The following is a 15,884-nucleotide window of genomic DNA, read 5'->3' on the forward strand; positions in this document are numbered from 1 at the left end:
CGATGTTTCATTTCCGAGGTGCCGCTATTATCTTTAATCTGTAAGTCGAAAAGTATTTTGACACAGTGGGTTTCGTTTAAGAGCGACACGCAGGGGCTCACGTAAGTTACTTTATTCACGGTTTTTGCTTATTTTATGTTTTGTTTACGTTCAGGAGCTATGCCAAAACAAAAGGAATACTCCAACGACATAAAATTGGCTGTTATTGCAGCATTGAAAAATGGACAATCTCAAGCTCAAGTAGCGAGGAATTTTAATCTGAGCAGACAAATAATTTCGGTTTGGAACCGTAAACAGCAGTCCACAGGCTCGGTTAGCAACAAACAAAGATCGGGTCGACCGCCAAAACTTACTGACAGGGTATCTAGAATTATCCGCCGCATGAGTGTCGCTAACCCACGTCTGACAGCAGTTGACATTAAGAGAGATTTAAATGAGAATCACAGTCTTAACATCAGTTTAACCACTGTAAAACAATACCTTCGCAACGCAAATTTGTTTGGCAGACGTCCTTCCAAAAAGCCATTTATAATATCCGCGAAGAACAGAAAGGCGCGTCTCAAATTTGCCCAAAAACACAAGAACTGGACTAGTAAGGAGTGGGCTCGTGTACTGTGGAACGACGAAAATAAGTTCAATATGTTCTCATCTGATGGCATAAGGTATGTTAGACGACCTCCAAACAAAAGAGATGACCCCAAGTATCAAGTACCGACTGTTAAGCACGGTGGTGGCCATGTCATGGTTTGGGGCTGCTTCTCTTATTCAGGAGTCGGTCCGGTAGTCGAAGTGAAGAGCATCATGGACCGATTTTGTTACTGTGAAATACTGCAGAATTACATGCTCCCTTATGCTAAGCATAACCTTGTCAGAAACTGGATTTTTCAGCAGGATAACGATCCAAAACATACCTCTGCACATGTAAAAGAGTTCTTTACATCTAAGAAGATTAAAGTTCTAGAGTGGCCAAGTCAAAGTCCCGATCTAAATCCAATAGAACATTTATGGGAAGAGTTAGATAGACGGATTAGAAAAAGAAAATTCTCCAGAAAACAAGATTTGATGGCCTGTCTTGCAGAAGAATAGAAGGAAATACCATTAAGTGTGATCACCAAACTTATTGACTCTATGCCGGCAAGATGTGCGGCTGTGATTAAATCTAAGGGCTTTGCCACTAAATATTAAAGCTTCTGATGCAGTCAAATTAATTTTTGATGGTTAATTACAGGCTTTGTTTAAAAATTTCAACAGATAATGGTGTTGTCAAAATACTTTCTTTCCACATTTGTTTAAAAAATGCAAAAAAAAACGTAGTTTTCGTTTATAAATGTTATATTTTTTTTTTCATTTCTACTAAGAGGCATTGTTGCTTTTGGACACATATTATAACTTTGTTTCAGAAATAAACATTTATTTTCTATAAATTGTGCTTGTCAAAATACTTTCCGCCGCTACTGTATATGTCCCCTTACATTCAAAGAATTCTGAAAAATATTTATATCTGCGTAAATGTTTCAATAAATATTTTGCTAAACAGTAGTGTGTTATTTTATTTACTGTCAGAAAGAAGCTTCTTTATACATACATGAAAAATATTTTATTAAATGTTTTTTAATATTTACCATGATATCATTTTTATTTTACAATTTAGTATAACATAACTTAATATTAATTACAATATCAATGCAATTATATTATGACATTTTCTATATTCAAGTTATATTCACTTCTTTACATTAACATGCAGCAACTGCACGCAAAGTTTGTTAATGTTTCTACGACTTACGCTTGTTTACTCTTGCGTAAATTAGATGCAATGTACATATAATTATAATAAAAATTAATCAATAGCTTTATTACAAAGAATATACTTAACAATATTATGAAGAAACTAAGAAACAAAAATGCGTAAACATCAATCAGATTTTGTTCCACCCAGCTCTGAGATCTCAGCGGCGTCACTAAAGTTCCATTTGGATGGCGAACGGTGTATTCAATGCCCCAAATAGCTAAATCTAATGGCGGTATTGGCCGATCCCGGAATTCGCTGGATAATCGTTTCATGTTTTTCGTATAACTGTACAAAAAAAGTTTGACTATTAATGATGTAATAAAAAAATTACGTTTTAATAAAGGAACACATCTTAATTAAAGGAGAAGCCAAATATATTACAAGACACATAAACAGAAAAGCCAAATTTTATAATTTATTATCTTATAAGCAATTGTTTTTACAGGAATTTGTAAATCAATTATACTTTGTATATTAACCCTCAGTTACCTCACCTGGGTCTAAGAGACCCTGCACATTGTTAAAACGTGCAGGGTCTTTAAAACGTTCATAAAACCCTTGTATCTTTTTTTAGTCAGTACTACGTCAACTTGAAAAAAAGCAATCTTTTTCGCTTTTTCCAGAAAAACACGTCTTTCTTTTTTTTTAAATAACTTTTACATTTTTTAACTTGGAATAATCTAACTTGCACAGTCTTGTAAATCTTTAAAAAACGCTTCGATTAAAAAAAAAGACTTCAAATTGGTACATTTGTCTTAAAGGTACAAGCTAAAGAAAACGGCAGGGGTCTCTCAGACCCTGGTGAGGTAATATCGGGGTATAAAAACGTAAGGTAACTAAGGGTTAAGGTGGTTCTCGCAGTAATTTGAAGTAACAAAAACAACTATTGTTACTATAGTGACAAATATGAATGATTTAGTACGTAAAAATTAGCATACATTAAAATTAATTATTCCTTAAAGTTTTTTCTCATTTAACCGTTGCTATAAACTTACTGAAAATATCAGAGCAAAGTCACAAATTTGACGAAAGTTGGTGATATAACCATAAATATGATCACGCCGGTAAAGAATAAAATATACTAAAATAGAAAAAATATACGTCACAATTTCTAGAATTCCACGATAGTAAATATATTTATACAACTGCCAAAAAAGATATGTTATAACCTCTATTCAACGGTGGGAGTTCGGCTCGAGCCGTGACACGAGACGGACGTGTGTGATAGCGCGCTTGCTTTACTTTGCTTGTTTTCTGTCTTATCAGTTTCGTGGCGAAATAGTTTAAAGTCACGGAGGGCTATAATCCTTATCTTTCTCGGGAGGGTATATTTAATTGTCTCCTTTTCAGTTGCTCCCCTCTCAGAAGGGGAGCAGTAATTAATTCCGCTTTAGCTGAAACAGCGTATGGCATCTACGCAGGACGACACGCAGCTGACACGTGATGGCCTCTGCCCGGCCAACGACTCTCGACATGCTCCAAAAAAGAGACTGAGAACAAATATATCCGAGGAAGATTTTGATAGGTTCACAGGGAACGTCCCATTGGAAACGAATTGGCAAGAAACGAAAAATCGTAGACAAAAATCCGCTAAGAAACAAAGGGACGAGGAACTCTCAAAACGCCGCAACATCAACCCGGATACGGACAATCGTGTGCTCCCCACGACAACATGGATGTCGACGAAAATGACAATATCGAGAATTCTCATGATCCAGCTTGGGAAAATAATAATGGGTCATTGTGCAATGTAGAGTCCGCTAATGAAGAAGCGCCTCCCTCCCACCTCCTCTGATTAACACGCATGAAGCACATGTTGCTGATGTGACAAACACGAATGTGCCTGCCGACTCACGTGATTATAACGTAAATAATGTATGTACCTGATGACATAGTCAAGGAAGCTTATATTGTATGTGGATCCACCCTAAAGGCTCGTGATCAAAACAATGACGCCTCGCCTGAAATTCGAAGATATGTAAGATTCGACGACGACTATAAAGGTAAAGCGAATATAACCTTGCGTCTTCCCCCTGATCAGACCACAACAAAAAAAGGTAAGAATCTAATAAAAATATGGATGATTCTAAACGATTTTCAGATCTGTCTCTCTTCGGTCACTATGTGGTCAACCATTTCTCAGCGGAGTCTATTTTTAAAAACTTTGTATTATAGATACTAATTCTGCTCTCGATAGGATAGATGGGCTTAAGGATCCTATAAAGCTTAAGGCTAATCTAGAGCAACGCTCCATTGTCTGCAGAAGCGTGATTTCAGATTGGCCTTCATCAATTCCTGAACTGTGGTCGGCTATCCGAGAAAGATCTAAGATACTGAGCTTAGAGCGTATGTATCGGAGGAGGTGGGACCCAGTCAATAAAATGACTGTGCTGACTGCCACGGACAATATTGCCATATCTTTTAAGGATAAATGTGTTCGAGATCTGGTCATTTTCTCCAATGGAGTTAACCTTAGGGTCCGTTCATATGTGCCCCAGGTTCGTCAATGTTTCAACTGCTTCAGGTTTGGACATACTAAATTGGCATGTAAGAGCAAAACTCGCTGCATTGTCTGTGGAGAGGAGTCTCATGGTCAATGTGACAAGGAGACACGTTGCTGTAACTGCGGGGGTCAACATAAATCAACGTTTAGAGGTTGCCCCCTATTTGAAAAAACAAAAAACATTAATATTACCATGGCTCACAACAATATTTCGTTCCACAGTGCAAAACGGATGGTGGAGGGTAAGGCCCCCACCCCCCACTATGGAAGAAATGCGGATTCAACGATAGTGAGCGACGCAATAGACCGGTTATTTTCGACCAATTTTCTTTTTCGTGGGTGTTTTCATCACTCTGAGGATGAAATGACATAAATCGACGCCGCTATTGTTGATGTGCACCAGATCGAAACCTCCTCTGTCGATAGCATGTGTCGTTGACGCGACATCTTCACGCGAATGGTCGTTCTGCCTATCAATGGATACGGCGGCTCGTCCGGGAACGTTCGGGCCCAAAGCTGAAAAGGTCCTGAAAAAGCTTGAAGATCCCACAATAACATTGCTTTGCTCACGCAATCCTGCGCCGTCTTGTCGGAGTCGACCGTGATCGTCTTGCAGTCGGTGTGCGTGTCGTTGTCATGGCACATAACTTAAACGTTCGTGTTGACGGCTCCTTGCTTCTTTAAGTAAGTAAACATTATATTTAACTGTACTTTGCATACATTGACCAGTGTCAATAATATGACTGTTTTCAACTAATTCTCTAATTCTATTTAATTTCAGCTATCTTTAGTCCTGAAGAAGCTTGAAGATCTCACAATAACATTGCCTTGCTCACGCAATCCTGCGCCGTCTTGTCGGAGTCGACCGTGATCGTCTTGCAGTCGGTGTGCGTGTCGTTGTCATGCCACATAACTTGAACGTTCGTGTTCGACGGCTCCTTGCTTCTTTAAGTAAGTAAACATTATATTTAACTGTACTTTACATACATTGACCAGTGTCAATAATATGACTGTTTTCAAATAATTCTCTAATTCTATTTAATTTCAGTTATCTTTATCATAAAATATGTAGAAAGGTCAAATCTGACATGGAAAGAAATCTTTTTGTGGAAAAAAAACGTTTTTGCCATGTCAATAGAATGGTTTCAACGGTGCAGTTATTTTATGTAAGTTATATTTACATAATATAATAAAAAATAATTATGTACAACATTTATGTGACACTAGGGTGATTGAAAAAAACTCTTTTTTTTTATTTTTCGCGAATCACTCCAAAATATCCAAGCTTACCTAAAAAAAGAATTTTCTTCAAAAACTGAGCAAAATCGAACAAGTTTTAGAGGACGCTACCAGCGATTTTCAATATTTTCGATTAAAAAATTGTTTTTTTTTTAATTGTTCAAAATTCCATAAGTTTTCGAGTTTTAATGATAGAGGCATGAAATTTTCAGGGAATCTTTGTCAATTCATGTAGTTTATGAATATTGATTTGGAAAATTTATTTTCGGAAACAATTTTTCTACGTTTCTTTTGTTTATAATAAAAAAAATAGTCGTCTGTAACTGTTCGCGAAATTGCTGATTAATCCCGACAATGGGAGCGGGATGAGAAGGACGCGCGTGGAAGGTGTTAACTAATTATGCACATTATTTTGTGTAACTCAGACCATAGTCTGAGCCGTCTTTAATGCATCGAAATTGTTACAGTCTGACCTGAGAATCGATGAGCGGTGTATAAAAGAGAAGTCTTTGTATGATCGTTGCAGGCAAACGACAATTATATCAATTGCCCTCCTCGTGTGGTGAGTCGCCCGTGAGCCGGTGAGACACGTGGCGGTCGGCACTCGCGCTCGTGTGAGCTTGAGTCGTCGTGTTGACGCACCAGAGTTAATGAGCGGTCTATTTCACAGTTTATGATACGATCTAAAACAGCGTGAGCACTGCGATGTGCACGATTAACTGAAGTCAATGATCAAACTGTACAGAGCACACGTTATGCGTCTAGTCACCGCGCGGCCATTTTCACCAAAGCGAGGAAGACGTTGGCGATGAGCGCGCCCGTGCGGGCGCGAGCTGCCGCGGTGATCGAACGTCGTTACCCGATCGATGCTGCCATCTGATCGGACGGCGCAACGTTAACGGAATCTCGAACATTCCGCCCGCCATCAGCAACCTTGTTGATGATTCCTTACTCTTGATCCTTCATTCGGTTGCGATGGGTAGAATCGCAAGCTTGGCACTTGGCCGAGTGAGTGTCGTGGTGGCCGTCTTGAGGGTAACCACCCTGGTGAGTCCATCTTTGCCGGGGTGCAAAGCTGTTACTCTGGCGAGTGGCCATTTGCAATGTGGAGAGCGTTCGTCGGTGAGCAGCAGGATGGACCCCACCTTGATGTTGTTGTTAGGATGATGCCACTTGGATATCGCCTGCTGGCGTTGCAAATAATGAGCCGACCATTGTGCCCAAAAATGTTGAACACGCTGCTGGATGAGCTGCCATCGAGATAGTCGTGAGGTTGCTAGGTCAATCAGAGATGGCTCGGGTATGGTAGTGAGTGGACCTCCAATGAGGAAATGACCTGGTGTGAGCGCTGAGACGTCTTCCGGGTCGTCACTCAGCGGTTCTAAGGGCCGTGAGTTGAAAATGGCCTCGAATTGCGTAAGCAACGTTGTGAGTTCTTCCGTCGTGAGTAGAGTCTCTCCGATAGTACGTTTCAGATGAAACTTGACGGATTTCACCACCGCCTCCCACTTGCCCCCCATGTGTGAAGCGCCTGGTGGGTTGAACTCCCATCTGGTGCAATACTGTTGTAGAATTTGAGCGATTCGTTGATGTTCTTGTGAACTCTGGATGAACATTTTCTTGAGCGCGGCGTCTGCTCTAATGAATGTTGTCCCGCAGTCCGAGTATATGGTCTGAGCAATTCCCCTTCTTGCTGAGAATCTTCGGAAGGCTGCGATGAATCCTTCTGATGAGTAGTCACTGACTACTTTGAGGTGAATTGCGGAGGTGGAAAAGCAGACGAACACACAGATCCATCCCTTATATGTTTTCGCACCTCGTCCTTTCCATGTTTTGATGGTGAGCGGTTCGGCATAGTCAACTCCTGTATGAGTAAACGGACGTGACGGCGTAACCCGAGAGAGAGGTAGTTAGCCCATCAGTTGATGAACACGGATCCCCCTCTGCCGAGCACACACGACACACCGTAAAATATGAGACTTCACCGGAGCCCGTCCGCCGATGATCCAGTAATTTTTCCTGGCATGAGCCAATGTTAGCTGTGTTCCTCCATGCAAGGTACGCAGATAGGCGTGTGCAATGATCAGGGTCGAGAGCCGTGATTGGCGAAGCAAAATCGCCTGATGCTTGTTGTCTTGAGCTAGTGCTGATTGGTTAAGGCGGCCGCCAACTCGGATGATCCCTTGAGCGTCTATATACGCAGTCTATCGACTGAATGCGTGAGCAGTTGGTAGTCTCAAGTTGGCCGTGAGCATCTTGATCTCGTGCGTGAAGTATGCCGCTTGAGTAGCCTTAATCCAGAACAATCTGGCCTCCTCGAAAGCTGAGTGTAAGTCCAGTGGCGTGCGTCGGCGCCTTCCCAGAAGCGATATGAATCTGAAACAAAGAGCTGTTATTTTCAATAACTTGTTGAGAGTTGAGTACCGATATATCAGGTCCCAGTGATAGTCCGGTTGAGATGCGGCCGCATGTAACGTAATGCCAGGACGAGCCTCATGCGCGCTCAACTCGTCCGAAAGCGCGGGTTGAGATGGCCAAGCTTCAGGGGTGAGTATCCACGGTGGTCCCGTCCACCATAATGAGTGGCTTTAGAGTTGAGCAGTACTTAATCCTCGTGATGCGCAGTCGGCTGGGTTGGACGTTCCTGGTACGTATTTTCAATGTGCGTTCGCACATTGCTCTTGAATTTGAGAAACTCGGTTTCTCACGAAATCCTTCCAGCGCGATGCATGAGATTTGATCCACGTGAGTGTCACAACAGAGTCCGTCCACAGGTGAGTTGCTGTGACGTTCAACTTCAAGGTGGCTTGAACGTATTGCATGCCTTGAGAGCAGCAGTGCTGCGGTGAGTTCAAGTCTCGGGATGGTGAGCCGTTTGAGCGGTGCTACCTTGGTTTTGGAGCACACCAATGAGATCGTGGCGCCATTTGAGCCGTGGATGGTGATAAATACGACTGCAGCCATTGCCAGTTGAGAAGCATCAGAAAAGCCGTGAAATTCCACTGACGATGTACTCCATGTGTTATACCACCGAGGTATTGAGATCTTGCGCAAGCTGGTGAGTTCCTTTCTGATGATGAGCCACCGTGATGAGAGCTGGGATGGCAGTGGTTCATCCCATTGGAGCTTATGAAGCCAAAGCTCCTACAAGAGCATCTTCGCCTTGATCACGACTGGTGATGCAAAACCTAGTGGATCGAATATCTGAGCCACTTCAGATAAAACGAGGCGTTTGGTGAGATGAGCGGTATGCAACGAGATCCTTGTTGAGAATGCGAATGAATCTTCTTGAGGAAGCCATCGTAATCCGAGTATTTTGGTTACGCAATCGTCAAATGTGATTTGTGAGCCCTGGTCTTTCTCTGCTTGAACCGCAGTGAACACGTCTGGATGAGTCGCGTGCCACTTGGCCAATGGAAAACCGCCCGCCATGCACAAGTTCTTCAGTTGCAATGCAATTTGAATTAGCTGTTGGACCGTGTCAGCGCCTCCAAAACTGTCGTCGACGTATCGACCTTGAAAAATGGACGGCACTGCAAGGGGAAAATTGTGGCCTTCGTCCTCCACCAGTTGTAGCAGCGTTCGTACTGCCAAGAACGGGGCAGCCTTGGTATCATACGTGACCGTGGTTAGATAATATGCCATTTCATTGAGCCGTTCATCGCTCCATAGAATCCGTTGTAAGTTCCAGTCATCTTCATGCACGTTGATCTGTCTATACATCTTGGTGATGTCCGTGGCAACTAGATGTCGAAATTGTCGAATCCAGAGCAAGACATCGGTGACGTCTAAATGCAACTTGGCTCCCGTGTGCATGATATCATTAAGGGAGCGGCCAAATGTAGATGCGCTCGAGCCATTAAATACCACACGTAATTTCGTGGTTGCGCTGTCTGGTTTGAGCACTCCGTGATGTGGCAAATAATATTGCGTGTGCTGACTGGAAACGGGTGAAGCCTTCTTCATGTGATTGAGATCTCGATATTCTGTCATGAATTGGTGATACAGACGTCGATAGTTGTCATCTCGGGAGAATCTTCTTTGTAAGCTTTTCAAACATCGATGCGCGGTGAGATACGAGTCGCCGAGAGTATCAGGTAATAATTTTAGTGGAAGTCGAACTGTGTATCGACCTGTTGAATTTCGTGAGACAGTACTCTTGAAATGTTCTTCACATTTTTGTTCGTCAGGAATAAGCTCAAGATTGTTGCTCGCAGGCACTTCTTTCTGTGTCCAAAATCTCGACAGTAACTCGTCGAGAACATCTTCCCTCTCCTGAACCGATGCATGATGCACTGTAGCAAATGCCGATGATGATGTGTCGACAGGTCCGAGAACGAGCCATCCGAAAATTGAGAGCTGCGCAATTGGCATCTATGTATCTTGTTTGATGATGTTGGGCTTGATGATCTGCCCATAAGAGTCAGCCCCAATGATAATATCCACTGGCCGTGGTGTCAGAAAATCTGGATCAGCCAAGGTTAACTTGGTGAGATGCGGCCATTCCTGTGGTGCAGCGTTGAATAATGGCAGAATGTTTGTTAACGTCTGCAGAATGTGAGCTTGAATAATGATGTCTGATCTTGAGCGAAGTGAGCGGAGCTTGAGTAATGCAACTCCTCGAGTTTGCGTGGACTTTCCGCCACCAATTCCGGTGATGAGAATGACAGAATGATGACGAGGAATGTTGAGCTGACGAATGAGTGCTTCAGAGACAAAAGTAAGTTCTGAACCTGTATCAATGAGAAGCCGTACGTGCTGAGTATTAACCGATGAGCTGATCTGAGCCAGGGCCGTGGCGAGTAATGTTGAGTGTGATGAGCGAGCCAAAGATGAGTGAGCGACGATTGCACCGATGTCCTATTGGGGTACTGAGGCTGAGCTGGTGGTTGGCTTCGATGATGAGTCGGTCTGGTGTGCCTCATGCAGCATCGTATGATGTCGATGAGTGCACTTCTTGCACCCCCGTGAGCTCTTGCATGAGCGAACGTTGTGACGGCCGAGGCAGTTGAAGCACAGCCTCCGTGAGATGACTAGCTTCTGTCGATCGCCCGGTGAGAGTTCCCTGAACTTAAGGCACATCAACACGAAGTGCGTGCCGTTACAGCAGTCGCACGGGTACTCCGTTGAGCCGTCTGATGTATTGGTGCGTGCCGGTTGAGCTGCCGCATGATGAGCCGTCGAGGAGCGCCGTGTTGTTGACGCAGCCCCTGCCGAGCTTCCTGAGCTGGCCGTTGACTCGATCATCTTGAGTGCTCGTGCTCGCGAAGTGAGAAATTGCTCGAGTTTCTCGAATCGCGGATATTCGCGCGCGGCGTCCAACGATGTCTCCCACTGCTCTTTGGTTTGGCGATCCAGCTGCCTAGACAATTGGTACAACCAGGACGCAGTCGCCCAGATCCTGCGAGACGCCTAAGGATCGGAGGCCCTTGATGCCCTCCTTAAACGTATTGAGCAGCTTGTCCAGTGCCGCGGCGTTCTTCTGCACCGGTGTTGAGCTGGCAAAGAGCTGGTCCAGGTAAGATTGAATGAGCAGACGTTTGTTCTCGTAGCGATCGACGAGCATTTCCCAGGATGGTTTGAACGAGTCGCCGGTGAGAGGCAAACCGGAAATGAGCTGAGCAGGTGGGCCTTCCAGTAAGAGCCGCAGATAGTAGAGTTTCTCCACGTCTGTGAGCCGTTAGCTGTCATAAATAACCGCCTTGAAGAGATCGCGATACGTAGGCCATACCTCGTACACGCCCTTGAAGGACGGGATGCTGATGTCCGGTAATCTCTGCTGTGATTGTGAGGGCTGCGCCGCTACAGGAGCTGCCGTTGGAGCGATATTTTCCGCCAATGCGCCCTTGAGCTTTGTCAGAGCGCGACGAGCCGTCATACACTTTTCCGCCTCCACGGCAAAGGCGTTTTTTGAGAAGTACTCGTGAGAGATGAGCGCCGCCGGCTATGAGACCTCGAAATAGGCGTGTTCCTCGAGGAATGCTTTGTGCACTTCCTCGAGCTGGATCGAGATCTGCAGGATTTCATCCACTGACGTGTCATCTGGAGTCGATGGCAACGTCTCGCCGATTTTCCGCACTGTCGCGATGCGGTTCATTTGTGTCTGCACCTTTAACGTGAGTTCCGCAGACAAGCGCACCGGTGAGGCCTGGCGATCTGAAGTGCGCTTGTCGTCCGGCAGCTCGAGCAATGGCGGGGTCTTGCCGTCCGTTGCGGTCTTTGGCGGGATCCGGCATGATGAGACGTCAATGAGCTGCGCCCGACGAGAGACCTGAGAAATGTCGAGACACGTGTGAGAACTACTGCACAAGGCGAGAACGTTCGAGAAACACGGTAGAGCAACACTACGCAAATCGAGAGTCTACAATGTCATGTATTGAGCACGTAAAAAAGTCTACTTTCACTCGCGGGAGCGCGTGAGCATGTTTTGGTAACACTCGCGAGCGCGCGTGAGAATGTCTGTACTTCACTCGTGGAAGCGCGCGATAATGTCCACGTGGCATGTCGTGAAAGGCATGCCCTGTTCACATGATATGTGTCCGAGCTACACTTTAAGTTCCACGCATCCGGCTCGAAGGACCAAATAATCGCAAAATTGCTGATTAATCCCGACGATGGGAGCAGGATGAGAAGGACGCGCGTGGAAGGTGTTAACTAATTATGCACTTTATTTTGTGTAACTTAGACCATAGTCTGAGCCGTCTTTAATGCATCGAAATTGTTACAGTCTGACCTGAGAATTGATGAGCGGTGTATAAAAGAGAAGTCTTTGTACGATCGTTGCAGGCGAGCGACAATTATATCAATTGCCCTCCTCGTGTGGTGAGTCGCCCGTGAGCCGGTGAGATACGTGACGGTCGTCACTCGCGCTCGTGTGAGCTTGAGTCGTCGTGTTGAGGCACCAGAGTTGATGAGCGGTCTATTTCACAGTTTATGATACGATCTAAAACAGCGTGAAACCTGCGATGTGCACAATTAACCGAAGTCAATGATCAAACCGTACAGAGCACACGTTATGCGTCTAGTCACCGCGCGGCCATTTTCACCAAAGCGAGGAAGACGTTGGCGATGATTCGATGAGCGTGTCCGTGCGGGCGCGAGCTGCCGCGGTGATCGAGCGTCGTTACCCGATCGATGCTGCCATCTGATCGGACGGCGCAACGTTAACGAAATCTCGAACAGTAACAAATAGGCGCCAGCGATCTGAAACATGGTTTTGACTTTAAATTACATCTGAGTAATCCAAAAATTCATTTCAATAATCAAATGCTTGAACATCGGTGAATTTGTTGCTGAAAATTTGTTTGAACAACAAATTCAAAAAATCACGTTACCCGTAATGTAGAAATAACGCATGTCATAATCTTTATTTAGGTGGCTGTATTGCATTTCAACTTTTGTTCTCAAATTTAAGTTGATAGAATAATAAATTATCCAAATGCTACATATTCAATAATTTTTTGTTACAACATCAACTTCTTTTCTGCCTAATACAATAACACCATTTAATTTTACGAATTGCTATTGTTTTTTTACTGCGACTCATATTTGTAAAATGGATAGATTAATAATAATGCTACTTTTTTGTAATTTGTCATAATATTTGCATTTTCAAAGAACAAATACATTGTACTTATTGTACTCCCTATACATTTGTAGTCAATAACGAGACAATAGTGACAATTTTTGATGTTCTTCACTTATTGAAATGTACCCGAAACGCTCTACTACAATGTAAAATTAGATTTAGGCCTAATAAGACGGCAAAATTTCAATACATTTGATAGGTTTTTGATTTAGATCAAACAAAAAATTATAAAACACTTATTAAATTGCATCCAAGAAATTTCAAATTTCAGGATAACTTCGTCAAAATGAAGATCAATATTGCTGCACGACAATTAAGTCATTTTATCGCTTCATCAATTGAAGCATTCACTATCAGTGGAGCGTTACCTGTCGAATCGTTAGAAACAGCAGAATTTGCCGAATTAATTGATAATTTTTTTGATTCGTTAAATGGTTGGACCAAGCGTGCGAAAGATGGCAAAAACTATAGACGCGTTTTAACAAATGACTTGCCTTATTTGGAATTGTGGAGCAAGTTGTTGTCCGAAATTACTGATTGGAAATTAATAAATTTAAAGACTGAAAAAGATGTCACTACACAATATCAGTTCACGAAAGGCTGGGTTATTACAAATCGCAGTGTTATATATTTATAGAAACAGCTTAAAAATCTTGGTTTTGAATATTTAAATTTACGAAATCTCAATCAGGATCCACTTGAAAATTTGTTTTGCGAGATACGACAACATGGTGTATCAAATTCCAACCCCACCTGCCACCAATTCATTAATTGCTGCTTTAAAAACAGTTGTTTTGAACAATTTGGTTGCGCCAGTATCCAAATTTGCAAACTGCGAAGAAGAAAATTCTAAAAATTTGGAGAATTTTCGATGTTTTTTAAAAAGTAACTCCGAAAATGTACCGCCCGAAGAAACTGAACTATTCAGGAACATCGAGACACGAACTCTTGAATGGATCAATTTCGAACAGTTAGATGTTCAGGACTGTTTTGCCCTTTCATACATATCCGGCTATCTCGTTAAAAAATTGCATTTGCCAGACGAACATTGTTCAAATTGCCGAGATGATTTGTTTTTGACGCAATGTCAACATCACTTGTTTACATCTTTTAAAGAACATGGAGAAAATGACTCTTTAACGTATGCAAGCGATCGGGTACTTACACTAGTCGAAAATTTGCATAATAGGTTGTACCATTTTTTTAGATCAGAATGGGCATATGTTCCATTTAGAATCGGCTTTTAAAGCTGTATTCTTTTCCAATTACACTAGTAATTTCTGTGATGTACATCACTGTGATAGCTTGATTATTGATAAGGCTATAACATTTTTAATATTTAAATATGTTAAGGACCGTAAAGTACAATCACAAACTCTAAGTTCCGGACATAAGAAAATGAAAAAATTTGAATTTAAAAATTATAAGGCTCTCGTGATTAAATCGATTAAAGGAAAAGAGGCAGTAAGAGCCGGCGCGGTAAAACGACCGCATGGAAAAAGGAACGTGCAACGTGCGAGTATACAATAGCCCAATGACCGCGTTACAATATAGTTTCTAATTTACACGTTTCTAATTTATTGCGCTGAAGATGACCACAAAAAATGGTCGAAACGTTCGCAAATTTTTTATTTTATTTTTTATGTATTGACGATAAGAAATATATGTAACTTGCGCCCTATTTCCCGCGCCGGCTCTTACTGCCTCTTTTTCTTTAATCGAAAAAATTTGATTCAGCGAAATGACCACATTTTCGATTTCAATATTTTATTACAAGTTTTCCCAGTAGAAAACTCTACATTATTAATACTTTAGTATTTTATTTCAAATAATCAGATTTGTGCTTTTGGTTTCTTACCATAGTTATTACCAGGATATCTAATATAATAATAAGACACAAAGCAAATTTTATTTTCTTTTAATATATATTATTTTATCGTGTATTTTTATCTTTAAAAATTAATGTTATCATATAGCGTGGCTTATATAGTATATAAGCGGTAAACCGTTTAGATTATAAGATTGTTGCATATCAAACAAAAACAGAGCAACACATATTTTCTGTTTATTTTCATCATATTATTTTATAGAAAAAAAATTTTATTTTTTCGTTTTATTTATCAGTTATACTTATAAGAATTCTCGATATGTGCGAATCATATTTAGACAAATATATGTTATCGGTATGTCACCTCGAATCTACGATTCATGTCAATCTTTAATAAATATTATTATATATTTATTAACTTTGTATTTTATTTTCAACTGCACCTAACTTATGATATCGTAATTTACGTTTTAGTAATTTTCATTTTTTCTCTTTTTCTCTTCAACGTAAAAAGAAAAGAAAGAAAGATGGACTGTACAAGAAGTTTAGCTAAAATAAGCCAGGTCTAGAAATATGAAATATAGGGCATATGTATATATATATATATATATATATATATATATATATATATATAGTACTATCTAGTACCATGCCAAGCCACTTTGAGCGCTACTATCAATTTTGTGTTGCCTCCGTTTAACACGGAGCTTGATCTTCTCATTATATATGTTCTGTGGGTAAACGCGCGCCCGCTGTAGAAAGATAGGTACTATATGGGAGGCCTATGTTTGTCTCTCTTCTTGCAGGGGCGTCGAAATAAAATTGCAGACCCTGCGCACAACTTTTGTATAAAATAGTTAACATTTTTTTCCGCTGTTTTACTTTTAAAATATTTGTTTAATATTCCACACAGCACACATAATATTGCAGAAAT

General features: G+C 41.8%; 1 protein-coding gene across 2 annotated transcripts in view; it reads right to left on the bottom strand.

The window, feature by feature from the left end:
* Nucleotides 1-1,582: 1,582 nt before the first annotated feature.
* The window catches only part of LOC143902849 (UDP-glucosyltransferase 2-like), a 153,046-nt gene continuing 138,744 nt past the window's right edge, over nt 1,583-15,884 (bottom strand). Inside the window, exon 6 of one of the 2 annotated variants that reach the window (XM_077416030.1) lies at nt 1,583-2,077. In XM_077416030.1, the coding sequence (XP_077272156.1) occupies nt 1,783-2,077 (295 nt within the window). In that variant the 3' untranslated portion in view covers nt 1,583-1,782. Of the gene's footprint in view, nt 12,738-15,884 lie in introns of both variants that reach the window. The other variant, XM_077416032.1, reaches the window with a different exon arrangement.

This window comes from Temnothorax americanus, unplaced genomic scaffold (assembly GCF_048541705.1).
Source record: "Temnothorax americanus isolate GAGA-0224 unplaced genomic scaffold, ASM4854170v1 Scaffold40, whole genome shotgun sequence".
Lineage (NCBI taxonomy): Eukaryota > Metazoa > Arthropoda > Insecta > Hymenoptera > Formicidae > Temnothorax > Temnothorax americanus.